Source organism: Lactuca serriola, chromosome 8 (genome assembly GCF_051521515.1).
Source record: "Lactuca serriola cultivar US96UC23 chromosome 8, Lser_US96UC23_V15, whole genome shotgun sequence".
NCBI classification, from domain to species: domain Eukaryota; kingdom Viridiplantae; phylum Streptophyta; class Magnoliopsida; order Asterales; family Asteraceae; genus Lactuca; species Lactuca serriola.
Window position 1 is genome coordinate 102,940,186 of NC_136415.1, and position 24,201 is coordinate 102,964,386.

The following is a 24,201-nucleotide window of genomic DNA, read 5'->3' on the forward strand; positions in this document are numbered from 1 at the left end:
ATACCTGGGAATCCGGATGTTACAATTAACGAACACTCATTAATAATCAAATTCGATTTTGAGTTCAAACTAAATTAGTCAAATTCGACTTTAATTCCAAGTGAATGATTTTCGACTAGGAATAACAACCAATATCACCGAAATCGACTATGATTCAAAATCAACAACAAATACTATAAGAATCCAATTCGATTCTGTAACGCCCGTAGATCAGGGCTAGTCAATTTAGAGACAATAAGAGTCAAAAATGACTTTTTGATAGAAGATTATTTAGGATGAATAATCCTAACTAAGTTGTAGTATATGTTACAAGGTTTCCGTGCATATAAAGAACGCCAAAATCCGAGTTATAACAAAGAAGTTATGACCTGTCGAAGTTTCGCGACAAAACCGGCACGACACAGCGCGACGTAAAAAGTGAATTTACGTTAGAGCGATATTTAGCCTTAGCAATCTAAACGAGAATCGAAGATCTCGTTGTTAGTATCGAAGCGATAAAAAGTTAGGCGAGAACGGACGTCAAACGAAGAAGTTGTGAATTTATAACGAAGTTCTCTGTCGCGGCCTATTAAAAATAAATAATAAAAATAAAAGTCAAAATTAGCCGACGGAGTCTAAACGAAAATTGTAGAGCGTAGTCTCACCTTCACGTGGATATAAAGAACGTCAAAAACGGAGTTCGTATGAAGAAGATATGAATTTCCGAAGTTTATTAATCATTTTGTATTTAAATTTAAAAGGAAATTCGGAAGCATTATCCGAAGGAGTCACCGGTCTGATCCAAGGTACGCGCCGCGTACTCCGAAGTGTCGACATTCGCAGCAAGTGGCTTCGGATGACGAACGCCATGACGCATTCGGACCAGTACGCCCCGCGTACTGGCGTACGCCCCGCGTACTCCGCGGCTCCAGCCTCTTATAAATAGGATGCGAAGGCAGCCGACCCAATTGCCAATTTCTTCTCTTCTCTCTCCCGTTTTGCATCGTTTTGCGTGCCAGAAATACCCCGAAGCCCCGGTATTATTCTCTAGCCCTGAGGCAAGTCCCGAGATCCCGAAGATCCCGAGAAGTGCGGTTCCCGAGCCGAAGCTCTGCCCGCGAGAAGTTCGATTTTTGTGGAGATCTTCCAGATCTGCGGTGGATTACTACTTCTGCAAGTCGTAGTGCTGTCCGATCATCTTCTGATCAAGTGAGTGTATACTACCTTTCATAAACACGATAATAATACAAGTATGGTTTGAGTGTATTAAGTATATTGTTGTTTATATGTGTGGGTGTGTAGTTGTTTTCTTCTAACACATCAATATGAAGTATTTGCTATGAAATACGTGCTATGTGTTTATATGTTATTTGTCTATTTGAGATGGACATGGAAATTGGAGTTTTATACAGGTGTTAAATGATTTAAATTGTGTAAGTATTTATATCTACAAAATTGTTGGGTAGAACAGGGGTAGATGGGATAGTTGGTGACTATGGAGTTAGCGCCTATTATTAGATAAACCTTGGTGACTATGGAGTTAGCGCCTTTTTGTATAAACCTTGGTGACTATGGAGTTACCGCCTATTGCATAAACCTTGGCGACGATGTGACTTCGTGCCTATTTGATGAACCTTGGCGACTATGGAGTTAGCGGACGTTGAGTAAACTTTGGCGACTATGGAGTTAGCGCTTGTTAAGTAAACCTTGGCGACTATGGAGTTAGCGCCTGTTAAGCGAACCTTGGTGACTATGGAGTTAGCGCCGCTTGAGTAAACCCCGACGACTATGGAGTTAGCGTCTGATAACTATGGATTTAGTACTCGATAGATAAACTTTGGTAGCAATGGATTTCGTGCCGATTCCTTAGGGATAAGTGAATGAAGGATAGTTGGTTCTTAGGGTGAAACCTTAAGAAGATAATGGGGATGGGTATTTGGTTTGATTGTTTGATAATTGAATATAATAAATGTATTATTGTGGGTTGAAAACCCTATATGCTCACCAGGCTCCCAAGCCTGACCCACTCAGTTTTCTTTTCATTACAGGTAATGACACAAGAATATAAGTCGGCGGACTTGACGAGAGATTTTGGATTATAGATCAGTAGTTGAATAGCTATTGTAAGGTCTATTTTATATTGTTTATGCTTTTGGTCTGTATCGAACATGACATCCCGAGGTTTTATTATTTAATGAAAATACATTCTCTTTGAGAAACGTTTTGATAAATTTTATCATATTTTATTTTGGGAACAAATTCCGCAACTCTTTTAATTAAAAGATTACTCTGATTTTATAAAAACAAAGCATAAACAAATCGGTCTTTTCTGGCCGTGAAATTGGGGATGTCACAGTATCTAAAGTGGGTTAGATCTGATCCCACATCGGCTGGGAAGGAGAACTAAGCATTCCTTATAAGGGGTGTGGATACCTTCCCTATCACAACGCATTTTAAAGTCGTGAGGGCAGCAGATCCCATAAGAACTCTGCAGTTAAGCGTGCTCGGGCGGGAGTAGTACCAGGATGGGTGACCCCCTGGAAAGTCCTCGTGCCGATTGGCCCAAAGCGGACAATATTGTGATACGTGCCAGAGGGGGATGTTACAAATGGTATCAGAGCCAGGGCACGGGTCGATGTGTTCGACGAGGACCGTCGAACCCTATAATGGGGGGTGAAAGTGGGTTAGATCTGATCCCACATCGGCTGGGAAGGAGAACTAAGCATTCCTTATAAGGGGTGTGGATACCTTCCCTATCACAACGCGTTTTAAAGCCGTGAGAGCAGCAGATCCCATAAGAACTCTGCAGTTAAGCGTGCTCGGGCGGGAGTAGTACCAGGATGGGTGACCCCCTGGGAAGTCCTCGTGCCGAGTGGCCCAAAGCGGACAATATTGTGATACGTGCCAGAGGGGGATGTTACAGATTCTAAGCTTTATTGACTCAAATCAAATACAACGAAAATCGAAATCGTTTTCAAATTCTGCAATCGAACTTGATTTGAATTCACAATTGAAATCGAAATTGACACAAAACAATTACAATTTTTATTTCGATTCATCAGCCCAGTATGTTCGAAATTGCAATTTTGAATTCATTCTTTGATTTTGACCTTAAGATGCATAAACAGATTTGTTATGACATGGGGATTCAAACCAGATCACACGAGAAAAAAAATGAATTCAAAATGGGCTTAATCGATGAATAGTAACAATTTGGGCTAAATGTTTACATGATGAAGAGTAATGTACTGGACTTCGAATCGGATTACATGAACATGGAAGTAAATACATTTTGATTTTTATTTTTAGGATTTTGATCTAAACAAAAATAAATGGATCAATCAATGGGGTTTTTCAAAAAAAATTGATCCAATGAGTCAAAATGATCAAAAAATTCAAGAACGCAACGCATGAATCAAAGAGATTTAGAGAGATCACCGAGAGACTCACCATAAAAGTTCCAATTGTGTTGAATGTAGCCAAACCGAGAACTGTTTCTTCTAAAAATCATGTTGATCTTCGAAGACCCGCTTTGATACCAACTGATGTGAATTATGAGCATTTGATTTGGCATGCGAAATTAAAGAACACACAAAGAACATGGTGATTTTTATGTTTAAGAGACGCATTCGATTATGAAAGGTGTTTACAAAAAAGGATCTAGATCTAAATCTACATAATTAACATACACTAACACTCTCAATGTCACATCTCTCAAGCACACCTCTATAAGTGGCATGAACCCACCTTATATAGAGGTGTTTACATGTCTCTCTCTCTCTCTCTATCTATCTATCTATCTATCTATCTATCTATCTATCTATCTATCTATCTATCTATCTATCTCTATCTATCTATCTATCTATCTATCTATCTATCTATCTATCTATCTATCTATCTATCTATCTATCTATCTATCTACCTATATATCTATCTATATATCTATCTATCTATCTATCTATCTCTATCTCAATCTCTCATGTCACAAGGCTATTTTACCACATGCAAGTGGGTCTAAAAAAGTCAAACCATTTACAAAGTCATACATGTATAACTTTGTACCCAACAACTTGATCCCTAGTGTAGCCCCGATTGCAAAGGCGTCGTATCGCCTAGCGCCACCTGAGATGCAGGACTTATCCTCGAAGCCTCAGGAGTTGTTGGGGGAAAGAGTTTATTCGGCCAAGTAGTTTGTCATGGGGAGCACCTATCCTTTTTTTCAAGAAAAAGGATGGTTCACATTGGATATGCATTCATTACCAATAGTTGAACAAGTTGACCGTGAAGAACCGGTATCCATTGTCGCGGAATGATGACCTTTTTTTATCAATTGTAGGGCGCATCTTGGTTTTCCAAGATCGATTTGAGATCCGGTTACCATCAAATGTGGTTCAGGAGGAGGATATCCTGAAGACGGCCTTATGAACTCATTATGGGCACTATAAGTTCGTGGTGATACGTTTCAGGTTCACCAACGCACCAACAGTGTTCATGGACCTTATGAACCGGGTGTGTAGGACTATGTTGGATCAATTAGAGATCATTTTTATTGATGACATCTTGGTCTATTCCAAGACCAAGGAGCGGCATGAAGAGCATATGTGTGAGCTTCTTGGAGTTCTTAAGGCGAAGAGTTTGTGCGCTAAGTTATCCAAGTGTGAGTTCTAGTTGCGCGGGTCCAGTTTTTGGGGTACCTCGTCAACCAATAATGTATTTTGGTCAACCTGGGCAAGATAGAGTCGATTATGAGGTGGGAGGTTCCGAAGTCTCCATCTGAGATTCAGAGTTTCCTTGGGCTGGCAAGTTACTGTCGTAGATTCATCAGGGATTTCACCAAGATTGCAGTTCCTCTCACTAGGCTGACGAGAAGGGATGTCACATTCAGATGGGGGCTAGAGCAGTAGACAGTGTTTGAGACGCTTCGCTAGAAGCTTTGTGAGGCACCAGTACTTACCCTCCCGCAGGGAGTTGAGGATTTTGTTGTATATTATGACACATCGATTATGGGATTGGGTCCAATATTGATGTAGAGGGGGCACAAGATTGCTTATGTTTTAAGGAAACTGAAGCCTCATGAGGCTAAGTATCCTACACACGATCTCGAGCTGGGGGTTGTGGTTGTCGCCCTCAAGATCTGGAGACATTATTTGTATGGGGTTCGTTGTACCATCTACATAGACCACAAGAGCTTAAGATATTTGATCGATCAGCCTAATCTTAATATAAGACAACGGAGATGTCTTGATGTAGTGAAAGACTATGACTACGGGATCTTGTACCACCCCGAAAAGGACAACGTGGTGGCCGATGCTCTGAGCCGCAAGGCGTTTGTGTCGTAATCTGGGATGTTTGTTTGAGGATGACAATGATGACTATAGTCTTGGATATGATTAGGGATACTCAGGCAGAGGCCATCAAGGAGGGGAATCGAAAGAGTGAGCGAGTGATTAGTAACATTTCAACTTTTGATATCGACAGCAGGGGGTTACTAACTCTTCATGGCAGGATTTGGGTGCCCTATTCGGGTGGGACCCAACAAATTTTGATGGACGAGGCACACAAATCGAAATTTTCCCTTCATCCGAGCACAACGAAGATGTATCTTGACCTGAGACATAACTAATGTTGTCCATGTATGAAGAGAGATATAGCTTGGTTTGTGGAGCGGTGCTTGACCTGTTGGAAGGTCAAGACTGAACATCAGTGCCCTCACGGCAAATTTTAGCACCTAGAGATCGCATTATGGAAATAGGAACATATCAACATGGATTTCATCACGAAATTACCAAGGACGGCGAAGGGTTTTGATGCCATTTACATGGTTGTGGATCATTTAACGAAGAATGCTCACATTCTAGCTATTCGTGAGAGCTCTTCTGCTGAGAAGCTAGCTGAGATCTATGTTTGGGAGATGGTTGCTCGTCACAATGTGCCTAGTTTTATCATTTCTGACGGGGATGTCCGTTTCACTTCCAGATTTTGGAAGAGATTCCAAGAGGAGTTGGGTACCCAGTTGAATCTTAGCATTGTTTATCTTCTACAGACGGACAAATAGAGTGAGCAGAACATCTAGACACTCAAGGATATGTTGAGAGCTTACATCATTGACTTTGGTAGGAGCTGGGACTCCTACCTCCCTTTGGCAGAGTTCACGTATAACAACATCCATCATGCTAGTATTGGTATGCCTCCCTTCGATCTTCTCTATTGGAGGAAGTGTAAGACACCTATTTATTGGGAAGATGTTGACAAAGAGTTATGGTAAGCACGAAGTTAGTGCTCAAGAAGACGGAGCTCATACAACAGGTTAGGCAGAGACATCAGACAACCCAGAGTCGATAGAAGAGTTACGCCGAATGACACTAATTTGAATAGGAATTTTAGGTCGAGGATATGGTTCTCCTAAAGGTGTCGCCTTGGAAATACATTATTGGGTTTAGGAGTGGGAAAGTTATGCCCCAGGTTTATCAATTTGTTCCGAGTTATGGAAGGGGTGGGCAAGTTAGCTTATCGATTAGACTTACTAAATGAGTTTAGTCAAATTTATAGCACCTTCCATGTTTCCTAGCTAAGGAAGTGTGGTGACCGACAATACAACTATGGTTCTAATGTATGGTATTCAGGTCGATGAACGCCTGAATTATATTGAACGACCAATAGCGATTATTAACATGAAGATGAAGACCTTGTGTAACTAGGTGGTGGGCTTAGTGCATGTTCAATGGCAGCACCAAAATCGTTCTGAGTGGACTTGGGAACCCGATGAAGAGATGCAGCCACTACTCTAATTTGTTTACTGTATAGGATTTCAGGGGTGAAATCTGATTCAAGTGGGGGAGAATTGTAACATCCTATTTCCAGGTAAATGGCTCTATTTGCGGTATTTCTATCTATTATTTTGGAGATTTATAATTCTTCCGTTTTATTGGATGGAATTTCAATGAACTAGATCTATAAGAACCCACAAGTCCTAACTTTTCAATAAAAAATGAATCATTTAGAGCTCGAATTTCTAGCTCATTCTATTTTTGTTGACACGGACAAAGTCAGGGAAAACCTCTGAAATTTTAATGAAAGATTTTCTCAAGATTCTTATTCATCTACAATATATCTCACAGTAACAAAAATGTATTGTTCTGGGGGCCCCGAAAACCTAAGGGTTCCTCCACAAGGTTCGTCCACGGAGGGTCGCACATAAGCCGTCGGGTTGCACGACAGAAGAACCTGGTTTAGATTTCATTAGTTGAAAGTCTCGCACTATTTACACTATTTCAACAAAGATTGTGTAAAATTGACAGAAGTTTTGAGAATTGAAGAGAAGGTCACGGCGAGACGAGCCGTTTATCATTACGATAGGTGTCAAGTGGAAGTGCAGTGATGTATGCAACTGAGGCATCCTAACAGACCGGTAGACTTGAACCTTGTTCCCACATGACCCGATCAATCCCCATTTGGGAATGAGGAGATCCGACGTCAAGTGCAGTAATTACTGTCAAAGGGGCGGGAGAATGCTAAATTATTTATATTTATTTTAGCATGGGCCACAACGTAACATTGGGGGGTGCCATGGCGTGGCAGTCATTAATTGAGAAACGCACATTCGCGAAAGGCCACGACGTGGTGTTATGTTTGCCATGGCGTGGCAGCCGTTTTGGGCCTAAAAACCCTATATTTGGTATTGGTGACCTATTTAAGGGCACTAAATCCTAGGGTTGCCTCATTTGGCAGCCTCCACACTCGAATATCGAACCCCATCCAAACCCTCGCCTCCATTTGTGTATTTTAAGTGATTGAGCTCCATTTTTTTGTAAGGTTGAAGGAAAAAAGAAGCCCTTGGCTTTTCTTGTGGGTGTGGTTCCATCTTAGATCCACCATCTTCATCTTATTTCTAACTTATTGAAGGTAAAAAGTCTCTACCTTGCTCATTATTTCTCTAGATCTAGTCCTATGTCATTTTATGAGCTTTTGGTCCCAAATCTTCTTGTTCTTGGAGTTTCAATGAACTCTAGAACCTTTGAGTGCATTGTTAGCTTCTTGACCATAGGGTTGGCTGGAAAGATGGCTTGCATGGCTTATAGAGTGAGTCCATAACTTGGTGTTGCCATTAAGAACTTATAGATTTAGATCTTGTCTTAATGGATAAAGTTGGGAAACTTTATCCATCAAGACCATGAGGGAAACCATATCCAAGCTTTAGAGCTTTTGGTATTGAGGAATAACAACTTAATCCAATAAGTTTGGTGCCTAGTGTCTATGACGTGGCTACCTGTTGCCACAACGTGTCAAATGGTGTTTCTACGACCATTTCACCTGGACATTGTCACTGTGTTGCCAATGAGTGGCCATGGCGTTTGAATCGACTAATTACCCAATTGGGTTGCCTTGAAGTGCTCATGACGTGGCTTATGGATGCCCACGGCGTGGAGACCTGTTAAAGTTGATTTTGATCGCTGACTTTTTTTTTATCATAGTTGACTTTCAGTTAAACTATATATTTGAGGGTGTTGACTGAGTATGTACTACGTTATTGCTATTAGGTGTTCTATAGTACCAGTCTTCACAGTGTCAGAGCTATTATGTGTTAGTTGCTTTTCGCGAGGTGACTCTTCTCACTACTTTTACCTGGGTGGTATTTATGTCTGTGACCAGTTGGGTCTTAATTGTTGATTGTTGTTATACTTGAATTTAAGTGCTGATAACTTTAGGATTGCTGATAACCCCTAAAATGTGTTGTTAATCCACATGGCTTGCTGTTAGCCCACTGGGATTGCTAATAATCTCCAAGGTTGGTGATAATCCATAGTTGCTTATTATATTGTGTTGTATGGATATTGTGAGAAGAACTCACTAAGCTTTGTGTTTACAGTTGTGGATTAAATGTGTTTCAGGTACGTCTGATGATCACGTGAAGGCGAAGGCTTATTTGTACACTTTGGCTTGCATATTTTGATGATTTCTACATTTTTGATACTCAAATTTGGGATGATTGTACTTGACATACTTGGGAATTTATTTGACTTGTTTCTATAATAATTGAGGTTTTCTATATTAAAAATGAAAGTTTTTGTTGAAAATTTGGGTTGAGATATGGAAATCTTGAAAAACTTCAACGTAGAGGCACATGAGTGGCTAAATAAGATCCCACTAAAGCATTGGGCTAAATCACACATTTATGCTCTACTTAGGATGCCATTTAATGGTATATATATTCAACATGAAGGGCATTTTTTGATGCTTTAACAAGTAACATGTATCAAGTTTTTAATTCAAAGTTGCAAGATAGTTGTGACAAACCCATAATAACATGATTAGAGTACATTAAGGAGTACCTTATGAAAAGGATTTGTATTGTAGAAAAGGTCATGGACAAGGTACATGGACTACTATTGTCAATGAATCACTAACTCCCACTACTACTTTACTTTTGTAGGGAATAAAAAATGAAGCATGTAGGTACAAGGCAATATTTGTTGGGGATGGTAAGTACTAGATTTATGGTCCATGGATGGATCAGTATGTGGTAAATCTTTTGCAAATGACTTGTAGTTGTAGAAAGTGGGAAATAACAGGGATACCATGAAAGCATGATGTAGTTGTTGTGAATGGAAAAATAGACAATAAGGAGGAATGGGGTTATCCTCAAGATTTGGTGCATAACCGCTACAAGCTTATCACATGGAAGGTAATGTACAAGTTTAAAGTGAGCCCTATAAATAGTCATAATATGTGGAGAAAGTCACCATGCCCATTCACATAAATCCCTTTTAAACATCACCAACATGTAATGTATTCAAATTCTGTACTTTTGTTATTTACTTACATTTATTTAACACTATGTAGTGCTATGTAGGTTGGACGCCTAAAGAAAAAGAGAAAGAAAGCTCATATTGAAGCACCTACGGGAAATAGTTTGAGAAAGAAACATCTCATTATCACTTGCAGAAAATATCAGAACAAAGGCCACAACTCTAGGAGTTACAAGGGCCAAGGAGGACCAAGTGGATTGACCAAAGGGAAAAAGAATGACAAGGGCCCAGTAAGGCTTAGTAGATTGGCTGAAGGGAATAGAGTGGGAAAGGAAAAGGACTTGCTATTTTTTTTAAGTTAACTTGTTTAAAATTGTGTTATGTTAAACAATAGGGCACTTTACTTGTTTTTAGGTTAAGGCATGATATTTAAGGGCTACTTTTAATTTTGGGGAATGGATGTCACTTCTAGTTGTTGACATTAGTCTTTTAGTTTGTGGTTAATCATAGTTTACGTATGTTTAAAATGTTTATCAATGGTAATTTGTGTTGTTTTGATTTGGTATTACCTTTCTATACCATGATTAATTTTTTATGAAATGCATATCATATGTACATATTAGTTTTAATTTGGTATTACCTTTGTACATATTATTTAACCACACAAAATATATATCACATATACATGTGTTTGTGTTCATAAATTATTAAACATACAAATTCAATATTAGTTCAACACAAAATACATATCACATATCTCATTTAACATTAGTTCAACACAAATACATATCGTTTCATTCCATAAACCACAAATAAGGTACATAAATAAGGAAAATTCAACATAAAAAATTCTGTCATTGGGATTACATCAAAATTGAAGGATTTTCTTCTAAAATACCCTAAACCTTCACTTTTTACAAAAATAAAAAACATCAAACTGAAAATCCAAAGCCACTTTCACATCCTTGCTTGATTACACATCAAGTTAAGAGAGTATAAAAGTCTAGGAATAAGGAAAAGCGACCTAGGTCACATCAGTGGGTCATACCATCTGATAACTATAGTTGGAACCATTCTTTGAGCACACCCATAACCTCCTACCTAAGTTTAAATATGTCCATGATGTCACTATTCTCGTTGGGCTACTATAGGCATAAAACATCATTTTTAGTTTTTTTTTCTTTGTGGTTGAAAGGATGTGTATAAGAAAGAAGAAGAAGAATTGGAAATTACACTAAAAGCATGAGGGTTTAAATTGAGGGTGTGGGGAGGGGTGGTGAAAATGTATGTTGTGTTTACTAGAGGAAAGAGATAACCCCGATGAAATGATGAAATTTCCTTCTTAGGAGGGCCACATGTGCATCTCAAATGGAGGTAGGTTGACAACATTAAACAAAAGAAGCATTCGTGTTGGATTTGGAAATGTTAGAGACCATCGGTGTAACTCCAACTGAAGATTTCCTCAAGTTGTTATTTTTTGCAAACCACGGAAACCATTTATGAAATTCTTTAACAAATTTTTGAAAATTAATTGAGCATTTTTTTTCTAGCACTTCATTCATATCATATCATTATCACAATGCTTAAGGTGATATATATTTATGGAAACTATATTTATATATATATATATATATATATATATATATATATATATATATATATATATATATATATATATATATATATATATATATAATTGTTGTAATTCCAAAAAGAAGTTTCAATGCTTTTTTTTAAGTTAAGAGAAAATATTCTTTCAATTTGAAGGAATCACTTGGCTCAAAATTAATCAATTTGTGATACACAAAGTTGAAAAAATGTCATTGTGTTTAGTAAAACTATCATTTTTGTCCTAAAGGTTTTTCATCATTAGTCCAAAATAAAAAGATTATTATGGTTTTGGTCCTATACAATTGTGAAATAAACTTCTTTCCCTTTGTTGTTTTCTTTTTCGTTTTTATTTACTTTATTATTTTTTAGATAAAAAGAGAAACAAAAAATATAGCCCCATCCAAACCACACTTCGCTCTTTAACACAGACCAACTCCATCTATCTCTATCTTCATTGTGTTGCTGGAAACCATTACCATTCATACTAGGAACCATTGCCACATACCTAAACGACTGAAACTCTTTAACATATGTACCAATAAAACCACTAGTGGCATCAAAAACCTAACATCACAATCATTGGTAAACTTAATGCCACCTTCACCGACGATTTAAGGTCTTATTTAAACAACCTTCTAAGAGAATGAGGGAGAGAGATAGAGAGAGAAAGGCATCGTTTCCAAATTTGTAACCCGTAGCTCCAATATGTAAACACTAACGCCTTGTCATTCCGATCTAAAACCTCTATGTCAGGCAAGAACAACCTTTATGGTATAAAAACCCTAAATCATTTGTGTAGAAGGGTGACATATTTAACTCTTCCGACAACAGCTGGTCAAGGTTTCTCATAATGGAATCCCTATTCCATCTGACTATTTTTCGATGACTCCCTCCCCTTATCTTCATGGATGACGACCATATCATATCTAATTATTGTTCGACAAGTCTACACCAAAAACCAATAACTCCAACTCTTGCTTCAACGAGGGAGACTTCGACCTAGATCAGTGATGCTCCAACAAATCAATCAAGCTTCAACCTAGACATCGATTCCACACAGAAAAATGTGTAGAACAAAAACGCATTATATTTCGTTAATATATCTCTAACATAACTTTAGATTCTAGTGTAATTGTAGTCTGAATGCATGATGTGAACTAGATAATGGAGTATCGTCCTCTGCAATCTTCCTTTGTTTTTTTTAAGGTAAACATAATCGAGTCAATTGTTTGCATTTACAAGTCGATCAAGTCACATCGTTCCAAAATGGTGGGACTCTATCGGGTTTTATTAGTTGTCGGTAGGGCTGTAAATGAACCAAATGAACATGAACAGGGTCTTGTTTATGTTCGTTCGTTTAAATTAGCCGAACAACAAACGAACATGAACAGATAAACGAACAAGATTTTCTTATTCATGTTCGTTCGTTTAACAAATTATTTTGTTCATGTTCGTTCGTTTATGTTCGTGAACATGCTAAACGGACAAACATAAACGAACAAAGATAAAAAAAAAAATACAATTGAACATATATGAACATAAACGAATATATAATATAGCAATACAATTAAAAAATATTTAATATAAATGAATATAAATAAACTTAAACAAACGAACATAAACGAACGGAAACGAACATCATAAACAAACGTTCACAAACATAAATGAACGAACGAGACCATTGTTCATGTTCGTTCATTTATTAAATAAACGAACATAAATGAACTTCCCGCCGAACGTTGAGTTCGTTTACAACCCTAGTTGTCACTGTTGGCATCGATACAAGATTCATAAGTGAGATGATGATGGTGGAAGAGTCTTGAAGATCTTGAAGAAATGTGTGTGTGTGTGTGTGTGTGTGTGTGTGTGTGAGAGAGAGAGAGAGAGAGAGAGAGAGAGGGGGGGAGGGGGAGGGGGGGTAGGTGAGGGTAAGATGACCCATTTACTCTAATATTTATATAAACTTAAAAATAAATAAATAAAATTAAAATCAAAATTATCAAATGAATTATTTTATATTGTTTAGAAATAAATAAGACTTTGGAATTATATGGACCATCTCATAAAAAATTAATTAAAATGTAGACTTATGATTTTGTTGTAAATAACATGAGACTATTTATACATATTTATCTAATTTTTTTAACATTCAACATTCAAATAAATCGTACTTAAAAAAGTCCATATTCATCCAATTTTTATTTAACAACACGTCATGGGAAAGATTTATCAGGATAATATTATATTTAACGGAAAGATAAGTTTAATGATACACAATTATACATTATAGATTTATAGAGAATATATTTATGATTTTATAAAAAAAGTGATAAAGGATAAAGAAAGAAAACTAATAAAAGGGAGGGTGGAGGTTGGGTAAAGGGGCCCACAATCACATTGGGGTTAGAGGTCATAACGGGTGGTATCTTCAACGAGGGAAGGGGTGTGTGGTGAAGTATAAAGAGACTCATACACCTGAGGTGTAGAAAACCCTTTCCTCAACAACACCAAATCTCTCTCTTTCTCTTTGGGGTTTGAGTACAATTCAAACTCCATTGCTTCTCTCTCTTCATTATAACCTACTGATGCTCTTCTTCATTCATTAATTTCCCCCAATTAAACACATCTCTCTTGCTCTTTTGATTTCTCGGCGTCGTCGCCGCCGTTCATCGGTGTTGTCGTCTCTCAGCCACTGCCAAGATGGGCGGTGATAAAGCGCTTAGTCTCGAAGAGATTAAAAACGAGACTGTTGATCTGGTATGAACAACACTTTCTCTTCTTATCTAGTCCTTTCTGAGAGATTTTTTTTTCTGAATAAACTTTGGAAATCAACTTAAGTTTCTGCTGATTTTTTTTTCTTATTTCGATTTGAGATTTGAGATTGAAATCGTCGTTAGCGACATTAACATCATCATTGATTAACGCAGCAACATCATGTTGTTTGTTTTTAATTTGCTTTTTGGTGCGTTCACGCATGTGAACACTTTCCTTCATAAACAAACACCTTACTTCACTTGTTTATTCCTCCTATCAGTTACGAATCGATTAAAATAATGATTTAAATTTCCTGTACGGTTTGCATGCTAATCGACAAAGTTACTTGTTTTTCTTTCCTAAAAATAATTTAAACGTTTTCTTTGCGTTTCCTCTATCACTTTCAAGGTATGTGTACGATTGCAATTTTGATTTTAACACCTCATGATTCGCTTTTATATATGCCTTTATTACTGTCCAACTTGCGTAATAGAATGAAATTCTTCAATTATTTACTCTATAATTCTCACGAATAATAGAGGTGGATTAATTGTTTTGGTCTCTTAATCAACAGTCTGAGTTTTATTTTAATTCGAATATTGATTGATCTTCTCAATCGTGTGTGGATATTAGAGATGATTGTGAAGAACTCTTTTCACTTTAAATTCAATGGATAGTCAAAGATGGCTTTGTTGATATTTTTAAATTAAGTTGATATAATAAATATAATGGAGTTAATTTGAAAAAAAAAAAAATCTTGGAGGAAATATAACAGAATTTGCAGGTTTTTTAGAATTTTGATTTTTTGTTAAGTTGTTAAGAATATCAGAATCTTTTGATATCATTAGATAAATCAAGATATTTTTGTTAGGCATCAAATCTAGATTTTTTGCTTTTAGGTTCTTGATTTTGATTTAAATTTAAAATAAGGGGTTATGATTTATTTGTCCAACTAACTTACCGTCTTACATTTTTTTTTTTCATTTTATGCAGTATAATCACTTATTTTTTTTAATAAATTATGTATTCTGCTGTCACCTTTTTTTTTTTACCAATTTATGTAACAAAATAATTCTCTTATCAAATTATGCATGCATAATTGGTAAATTTGTTAGTGACAAATTGAAATATGATTGAATAAATTGGTAAGAATTTCATCTCATTTTATTATATAGTAAAAATGTATAAAAACAAGTTATTAAATAAATAAGCGAAACAAGAAATCAATGAGTAAATATTGAATAGTTGCAAGATTAAACAAATTTCCGAAATCGAACTTATTTAAGTTAAAAGTAAAATGGTCTTCTATGATTTCGAAATCAATATTGGCTATTAATGCTTACATTCTACGCAATAAATTGTAAGCATTAAATTGTAAGTTGAATCCCTAAAAGAACATGTTTTTATATCATAAAATTATATGGTGCATGAATTATTACCAACTTTTAATCAAAAATTTTGTATACAATACTGATTGTTACACAATTTATATGATTTTCTTATTAACATGTCTTCTACACATTTTAGTGTTCAAAAAATCACCTTAGAAAAAAAAATTAAAGTAATAGTATTTAGTAGCCTATTTTATGCATATATTCTCACTTAAAGTCTTGGATACTTTTGCAAAGTAGTCATTTAGCTTTTGAAATAACGCTTGAGAATAATGTAAATGAATAGACCAACGAACTACAAAAGTCTATAGGTATACTTTTTAAATTAAAAATTAAATAATTGTTAATTTTATTATTTAATTAATATATTTAGTGATAGTACAGTACTTTTAAATAATTCAATGGAATGTGTCTGTGAATGATAGGAAGGTGTTGTGGCATTGTAGGTACATGTCCGTGGTACCCTTGTCTTGTTTTATGTTTTTCTTTTATTTTATTTTATTTATTTATCTTTTGTTTAACGGCTCTGACTCATGACTAATGACTTTCTGACGCAGTTTCTTGGATTTTTGGATTCTATAAAATTAAATATGTTTTCACTCAAAGTCTTAATTTATAGAATTTAATAAATTCAAAAAATACTTAATGAGAATCAATTAAAATTATATGTTTTCGGTAAGGTGTAAATTTTATATTTTATATTTTTTTATGCGAATCTGGCTTCTTTTTTCCACCACCCACCTTTTGTGGCACGGAATTCCCGATGTACCCTTGCTTTCTCGTGTGGTTTAGTTGGCTTTTAGGAACTTTTTTCTTATTCGGTGCGTGAGTGAAACCCACCCGTTTCTTTCTCTTTGCCTAGGTGCTGCCTTTTTACTGGTTGGAAAATTAAGAATATGGGTTAATGGGTCCCACCATTTATAGTTTAGTGGAAAGTCAACCTGCGTTACTCAACCATACATGTCCCTGTCTATGTTGTTTTTATTCATGTAACCCCATTTCAATAGCTTTCCACCTATCTATATTCTTTTATTTCATCATTAGCTCAAGGAAAAAAAATGTATATATATTTACAAAGTTAAAAATGGTTGATACTTGATACAACTTTTTAATATAAACAAACAAAGTGGAGGAAGAAAACGTGATTGTCATTTTCCAATCTAACTAGTAGTTTTTGTTTTTTTTTTTTCCTGTGATCAAAATAGTAACTTTATTACCACTATCCTTTGTTTTATAAAATCTATGCTATGTAATGACAACTATTTATTTCACAAGAAGTTGCATCCAATTTATTGTTTCAACTACTTATTGTTATCAAGTGATGCCTCATACAACCATATGTATGTATAAACTTTTTTTACCTAAGTTGGGTGGGGTTGGGTGTTACCAAAATTAGTGACACATTTCCATTAATAAAGTGTGCATTTTTTCTGTTAAAGTTATGTGAATTGTGACGAGGGGAATGGGATATATACCAAACCTTACTAACAAGGGATGTTGAGGCATGTGTGTCTATCTATTCATTTATTTATTTATTTTATTTCAAGAAAATAAAATTATTCCTATTTTTAGTGGGTATTGATTCTCTTTTTTTTCTGTGATGGGTCATAATCTTTGGAACCCGATGCCCGTGTCACATGAAATTGTGGAACAAAACTAAAGTAACGATAAAGATTAAGTTGATATAAAAGCAAGCTTTATGTTTATTTATTTAATTTTTTATTTGGATAGAATGTTTTACTTAATTATTGTTTTGTCTTGTAATTAATAGAATGTTTTTAACTAACCATATTTGTTTCTGAAACTATAGGAAAAAGTACCAATCGAGGAAGTGTTTGAACAACTGAAATGTTCCCGCGAAGGTCTAAGCTCAGATGAGGGAGCCTCAAGAATTGAACTCTTTGGACCCAACAAACTTGAAGAGAAGAATGTAAATTCAATATCATGAATTCATTATCAACAATCAAAATCTTTATGTTGGTCTTTAGTTAAACAAATTATTTTGTTTTGAAATGTTTACAGGAAAGCAAGTTACTCAAGTTTCTTGGGTTTATGTGGAACCCACTCTCATGGGTCATGGAAGCCGCTGCAATCATGGCCATCGCTCTGGCTAACGGCGGTGGAAAACCACCAGATTGGCAAGATTTCGTCGGAATTGTTTGCCTCCTTGTCATCAACTCAACCATCAGTTTTATCGAAGAAAACAACGCTGGAAATGCCGCTGCTGCACTTATGGCTGGTCTCGCCCCTAAAACCAAGGTGTTCCTTCCTTCTTCTCTTCATTTCAAGTCGCCGGAACTTTCTCTTTTTACTTTTTTACTTTTTACTTTTTACTAACCGGAGTAAACACTTTTGTCTTTCAGGTTCTCAGGGATGGTCGTTGGAGTGAACAAGAAGCCGCGATTTTGGTCCCCGGAGATATCATTAGCATCAAATTGGGAGACATTGTTCCCGCTGATGCTCGTCTTCTCGAAGGAGATCCTTTAAAAATTGACCAGTCTGCCCTTACCGGTGAATCTCTCCCGGTGAACAAAAACCCTTACGATGAGGTTTTCTCAGGTTCGACTTGCAAGCAAGGAGAAATCGAAGCTGTTGTTATCGCCACCGGTGTGCATACTTTCTTCGGAAAAGCTGCACATCTTGTCGACAGCACCAATCAAGTCGGCCATTTCCAGAAAGTTCTTACAGCAATCGGAAACTTCTGTATCTGCTCTATCGCAGTCGGAATGGCAGTTGAAGTAGTCGTCATGTATCCAATCCAGCACAGGCCTTACAGAAGCGGAATCGACAATCTCTTGGTTCTGTTGATCGGTGGAATCCCAATTGCTATGCCGACTGTTCTTTCCGTCACCATGGCCATCGGATCTCATAGGCTTTCACAGCAAGGTGCTATCACCAAAAGAATGACTGCAATTGAAGAAATGGCGGGAATGGATGTACTCTGCAGTGATAAAACAGGGACACTTACACTTAACAAGCTTTCTGTGGATAAGAATTTGATCGAGGTGTTTGCTAAAGGTGTCGATAAGGAACAGGTGTTGCTCTTTGCTGCTAGGGCTTCAAGAACTGAAAACCAGGACGCCATTGATGCTGCCATTGTTGGAACCCTAGCTGACCCCAAAGAGGTTTGTTTGTTTCTTTGATTGTTTCTCTTTTTAAATGTATCTGTTTCTTTGTTTGCTGACGTGTTTGAGATGTTTTTAGGCTCGAGCTGGGATTAGAGAGGTTCACTTCTTTCCATTCAACCCTGTTGACAAGAGGACAGCGTTGACTTACATTGACGAACGTGGTGACTGGCATAGAACAAGCAAAGGTGCTCCAGAACAGATTTTGACCCTATGTGGATGCAAAGAAGATTTGAAGAAGAAAGTTCATGCCATGATTGATAAATTTGCTGAACGTGGGCTGCGATCTTTGGCCGTTGCAAGACAGGTTTGTATAACGATAAAAATATAATGCTTCAACTGTGTGGACATTTCAAAGTATAAATGCCTGAATAAACTAAAGTAATGGTGGAAATGTGATAAATTTGCAGGAAGTCCCTGAAAAATCAAAAGATAGCCCTGGTGGTCCCTGGCAATTTGTTGGATTGTTGTCTCTGTTTGACCCACCAAGGCATGACAGTGCTGAGACTATTCGCAGAGCTCTTAATCTTGGTGTAAACGTGAAGATGATCACTGGTAATTACAGTCGCAATCCTATCTCCTAATTATTAAACAATGAAATGAAATTCAATTCTTTATTTTTTCACTAATAATTATATATTTATTAATTTACAGGTGATCAACTTGCCATTGCTAAAGAAACTGGGAGACGTCTTGGAATGGGAACAAACATGTACCCTTCCTCTTCATTGCTTGGTGGCCACAAGGATGCAGCTATTGCAGCACTCCCCATTGAAGAGTTGATCGAAAAAGCCGATGGATTCGCTGGAGTTTTCCCTGGTGTGTTTTTCTTTCTTTTGAGATTCCATTTCCTTTCACTGATTCCATTCCTTCCAAACATCCCCTAATATTAAGTTTTTATTATGTTACAGAACATAAGTATGAGATTGTGAAGAAGTTGCAAGAAAGAAAGCATATTTGTGGAATGACTGGAGATGGTGTGAATGATGCCCCTGCTTTGAAGAAGGCAGACATTGGAATTGCTGTTGCTGATGCTACAGATGCTGCAAGAGGTGCCTCTGATATTGTGCTTACTGAACCTGGTCTCAGTGTTATCATCAGTGCAGTGCTCACCAGTCGAGCAATTTTCCAAAGAATGAAGAATTACACCGTTAGTCCCTCCCTCTACTTCCCCCCATTATCAATATCAGTCCTTGAAAAAAAATACTAACATCTTTTCGTTTTTCTTTTCCATTTCCAGATCTATGCTGTGTCTATCACCATTCGTATTGTGGTAAGTTACTAGTTACAAGATTATGATTTTAATACTGAATTTAATTATTTATATATATGTATTAAGTTAATATATATATATATATATATATTTTCTGTTATGTAGTTTGGATTCATGTTCATCGCATTGATATGGAAGTTTGATTTCTCCCCCTTCATGGTTCTGATTATCGCAATCCTTAACGATGGTTAGAGAGATTTCACTTCAAGTTTTGTACTATTTACTCTCTTAATAATTTTGAATTTTTTTTTTTAAATCTGTTTGTTTGTTTGATAGGAACAATCATGACAATCTCAAAGGATCGTGTGAAACCATCTCCATTGCCCGACAGCTGGAAGCTAAAAGAGATCTTCGCCACTGGAATCGTACTAGGAGGTTACCTAGCTTTAATGACCGTCATCTTCTTCTGGATCATGAGAGACACCGACTTCTTCACAGTAAGTGAACAATAATTTAAATTAAAAAATATATATATATATTCCGTTACTAATTTTGATAAACACGAAACCCTCACAGAACACATTTGGTGTGAGATCGATCAGAAACAGTGAGGTGGAGATGATGGCTGCTTTGTATCTCCAAGTGAGTATTGTGAGCCAGGCTCTAATTTTCGTCACCCGTTCACGAAGCTGGTCGTTTATCGAGCGCCCTGGTCTCTTACTATTAGGCGCTTTCCTAGCAGCACAACTGGTACGTTGTACATATATTTCAGGATTTTCCGACAAGAAGCAAAAACAAACTAAATCTGAAAAAAAAAATTCAATTTCAGGTGGCGACTCTTATAGCAGTATACGCAGAGTGGGAATTTGCAAGAATCAAAGGAGTAGGGTGGGGATGGGCAGGTGTCATCTGGCTGTACAGCATCGTCTTCTACTTCCCTCTCGACATCATGAAATTTGCCATCCGATATATCCTTAGCGGGAAAGCATGGCACAATCTGCTTGACAACAAGGTAAAGTTTTTTTTTTATTTTTTTATTTTTTTATTCATTCATTCGTAAATTAACTGTTGATTTTGAAAAACAATTACAATTACAATTACAGACTGCTTTCACATCGAAGAAGGAATTCGGAAGAGAAGAGAGAGAGGCTCAATGGGCTCTTGCTCAGAGGACATTGCACGGACTTCAAGCACCCGAAGCTTCTAATATCTTCAACGAAAAGAGCAGCTACAGGGAACTCTCTGAAATCGCTGAGCAAGCTAAAAGACGCGCTGAAGTTGCAAGGTATACTTCTTTCTTGGAAAAAACAATCTCTCTCTTTAATTTAATAATTTAATAATAATATATACAAAAGAATCCTCCCATTAATGGAAAATTTTGGTGAGTAGGCTACGGGAAGTGCTGACGTTGAAGGGACACGTGGAGTCGGTGGTGAAGCTGAAGGGGCTGGATATTGATACAATCCAACAGCATTACACAGTGTGAGAGACAGATGATGATGAGAAAATCTGAAGTGGTCTTTTAGTTTTTTTTCCCTAAGTTATATTATGAAAGAGACTACTAGTAGGTTCCCTTTGATAATTGGTCTGAAAACACGGGGGAAGGGATATAACCCCTCAAACTGTTTTACTTGTTCTGTTTTCTTCCGGTGAATTTCCAAGTGAGTATTACTTGCTGTATGGTTGCTTTACTATGCTTTTAAAATAGAAACAATGAAAGGAGCCATGTCTTGTAAAACTAAACATCTCCCATAACGTAGTTTCTGCTCTTGCTAAACTTTGTTTTTTTCTTATTTGTTGCTAATTTCTTAATGGATGGATGCATTGTCTGCTTGTAATAATGTACAACCTCTATATGCATACCCTTTTATTTTGACAATGTCAATTGTGTGCTTATAGTATACAAGTTCAATATGCCGAATCAGCTTTGATCCCTGCAAAATGTCGCCTTGATCAATCAACTAGCAAGATATGTCATATTAACATCTCCAAAACTAAAATCAATATAAGATCTAGCCTTTTACACCAACCAAACCATGGACATCAAGGAAACTTGTAAATAAAGCATTAATCTTAGGAAGGAAGAACCAATTGTTCAATAATTTCTTCCTCGAACTCATAATCGTCCAAAATTTGATCTTTGAAGTCCACTAAAATTAAATTGATAAAAATAAATGTAATTTTTCAACTATATGTCAAACAACTATTACCCCCCTCAAACGAAACAATGGGAGGAATCGCGTGTACGTTTGAAACCTAGGAATCAATAAGCTTTTTGTAAAAAATATTAGCTAATCGAGAGATTGTAGGAGCATAGTGGAAACGTAAGCTTTGAGAGAGCACCATGTCAGTCAAATATAAAATGAACATTAATTTTAATATTTTTAGTGAGTTGATGAAAACCAGGATTGAGTGTTAAATATGTAGTACCAATGTTGTCACGCCACATGGTTGGTTAGACAAGTAATACGAAGATGAAGCTCATGTATTCTTATTCTTCCAACTTCAAGTAAGAATGAAAAAGTGATATAGTTGTATTGATGTACACGTTTGGGAATAATGATACTCTTAAATGTATGGATGTTTATCCTAAGAGTGTGCACATGGAAACTAAGTACAGCGCCTTAACATGTGTGGATATGAAAAGAAAAACTTTTGAATGGAACCTTCAAAGAATTGGGAACGTTTGCTGTGAATGATAAATGAGTGAATCCTATCCATTCTGGAGATTTGGGACGTTTTTCACAGTAATGGAAGCTTAATTAACCATAGGGGTAAGGGTTGTTACCGTAGCCCTAAGGTGGGTGGCTGAAAATTAGGGATTTAAGTGTCTTTCTTAAGTAGAGATCCCAATCAACATCCTTATCCTCATCCCTATCGTCAAATCCTCATTTCCATCATCATCTCCAACGGGAAATATAAATAAATCTTTATATCCACCTCCAATGGGTACCGAAGATCCCCAACGGAGAATCAAAGATTTCTTTTTCTATTTTAATATGAAAACTTTTATGATTTTACAAAACATAAAAATATTCATAGATTGCATAAAAACTATAAAAAAAAAAAACCTTCTACCAAACTTAAATACATACATGGAAAATCAAGTAGAAAAAATTATCAGAGTGATATTTGAGGTAACAACAGATAAACTAAGAAGAAAAAAAAATTATGCACGAGGTTAAATTAGATAAACGAAGAAGTAAAAAATATAATTCCAACCAAATAATTACTAATGAGTTGGGTTACTTAAATCAAATTTTAGATATTGTAAATTTACTCTAAATATATGTTTTGTATTATTTTTATATATTAATATCTATTAGGATCGGGTCCAAGGTCGAGGACTAGGGGTATCTCCTTCCCCATCCCTACTTTTTTACTTAAGGATTCCTCATCCCCGGTCAAACTAGGTGCAGACATGGTTTCTTGTTTTTCTTCATCCTTAGTCTTAAGCTTCATTTTTGTTGTTCATTTTATCATACTCTTATTTCTCTCACTAAGGTTATGCGATTAGGATCATATGAAGACCACTTCAATGGGGGAAACGTCTATTAAATCATGTTAGCTTCCTCTGACATTGCAATACTAGTCATCATCAAGGCATAATAATCATTCATCTTGTGATGGTTATGCAGTGGCAGAGCCAAGAATTTTGATATGGAATACAAATATTGTCAAATATATCTTCTATGTAGTTATCCTATCACGAGAATTAAAAAACATGATACAGTCTTTTTACCTGGGGTACAATAATATATATATATATATATATATATATATATATATATATATATATATATACAACACTTTTTTTTGGGATGTTGTACCTCCAACACCCCATGTAGCTCTGTCACTGTGGTTATGAAGCTAAATAAAGGGCACCTGTGATTCTCTCTCCCTTAAATGACACTCACTAATTTGTTGTTACCTTTTATTTTTTAGGTTAATATCATAAAAACCATCAAGTTTTCAGGGTTTTGTCTGTTTTGCCCAAAGTTAAAATTTATGTCCGTTTTTACCCAAGCATTTTCAAAAAAATGTTCGGTTTTACCCGTTTACCGGTGATAGCAGGTTTTCCAGGTTACCATTATATTAAATTCGTAAAAAAAAAACCCTTGTTTACCATTTATTTGCATCTTTACATATAAATTTATAACTTTTTTTTACACTTTTACACTCAATATATTTTTTTTCATAATATGCATATTCATACAGAAAAATCGTATTTATATACGAAAAAAATATTTAATTAAGTATTGTATTTATATTTTTTAAAGTTATATATATATATATATATATATTTGTTTGTGTGTGTATGTGTGTGTTTTCGCCTGGTTATACTATTTAAAAAGATAAATAATATTTTTAGAATTATGAAT

The 24,201-nt window shown here is 36.1% G+C and overlaps 1 protein-coding gene and 1 pseudogene across 1 annotated transcript; both read left to right on the forward strand.

Moving 5' to 3' along the window:
- Positions 1-2,738: 2,738 nt before the first annotated feature.
- Positions 2,739-2,856, forward strand: LOC145071806 (5S ribosomal RNA; annotated as a pseudogene).
- Positions 2,857-13,900: 11,044 nt separating this feature from the next.
- LOC145069746 (plasma membrane ATPase 4) lies at positions 13,901-21,596 on the forward strand. Its single transcript, XM_079016696.1, has 15 exons — positions 13,901-14,093; positions 17,292-17,411; positions 17,504-17,740; positions 17,845-18,606; positions 18,686-18,913; positions 19,017-19,161; positions 19,261-19,425; positions 19,518-19,756; positions 19,847-19,879; positions 19,985-20,066; positions 20,156-20,316; positions 20,396-20,569; positions 20,649-20,831; positions 20,923-21,104; positions 21,209-21,596. The coding sequence occupies exons 1-15, from the start codon at positions 14,037-14,039 to the stop codon at positions 21,303-21,305; spliced, it is 2,865 nt and encodes a 954-aa protein (XP_078872822.1). The 5' UTR covers positions 13,901-14,036; the 3' UTR covers positions 21,306-21,596.
- The last annotated feature ends 2,605 nt before the right edge of the window (positions 21,597-24,201 follow it).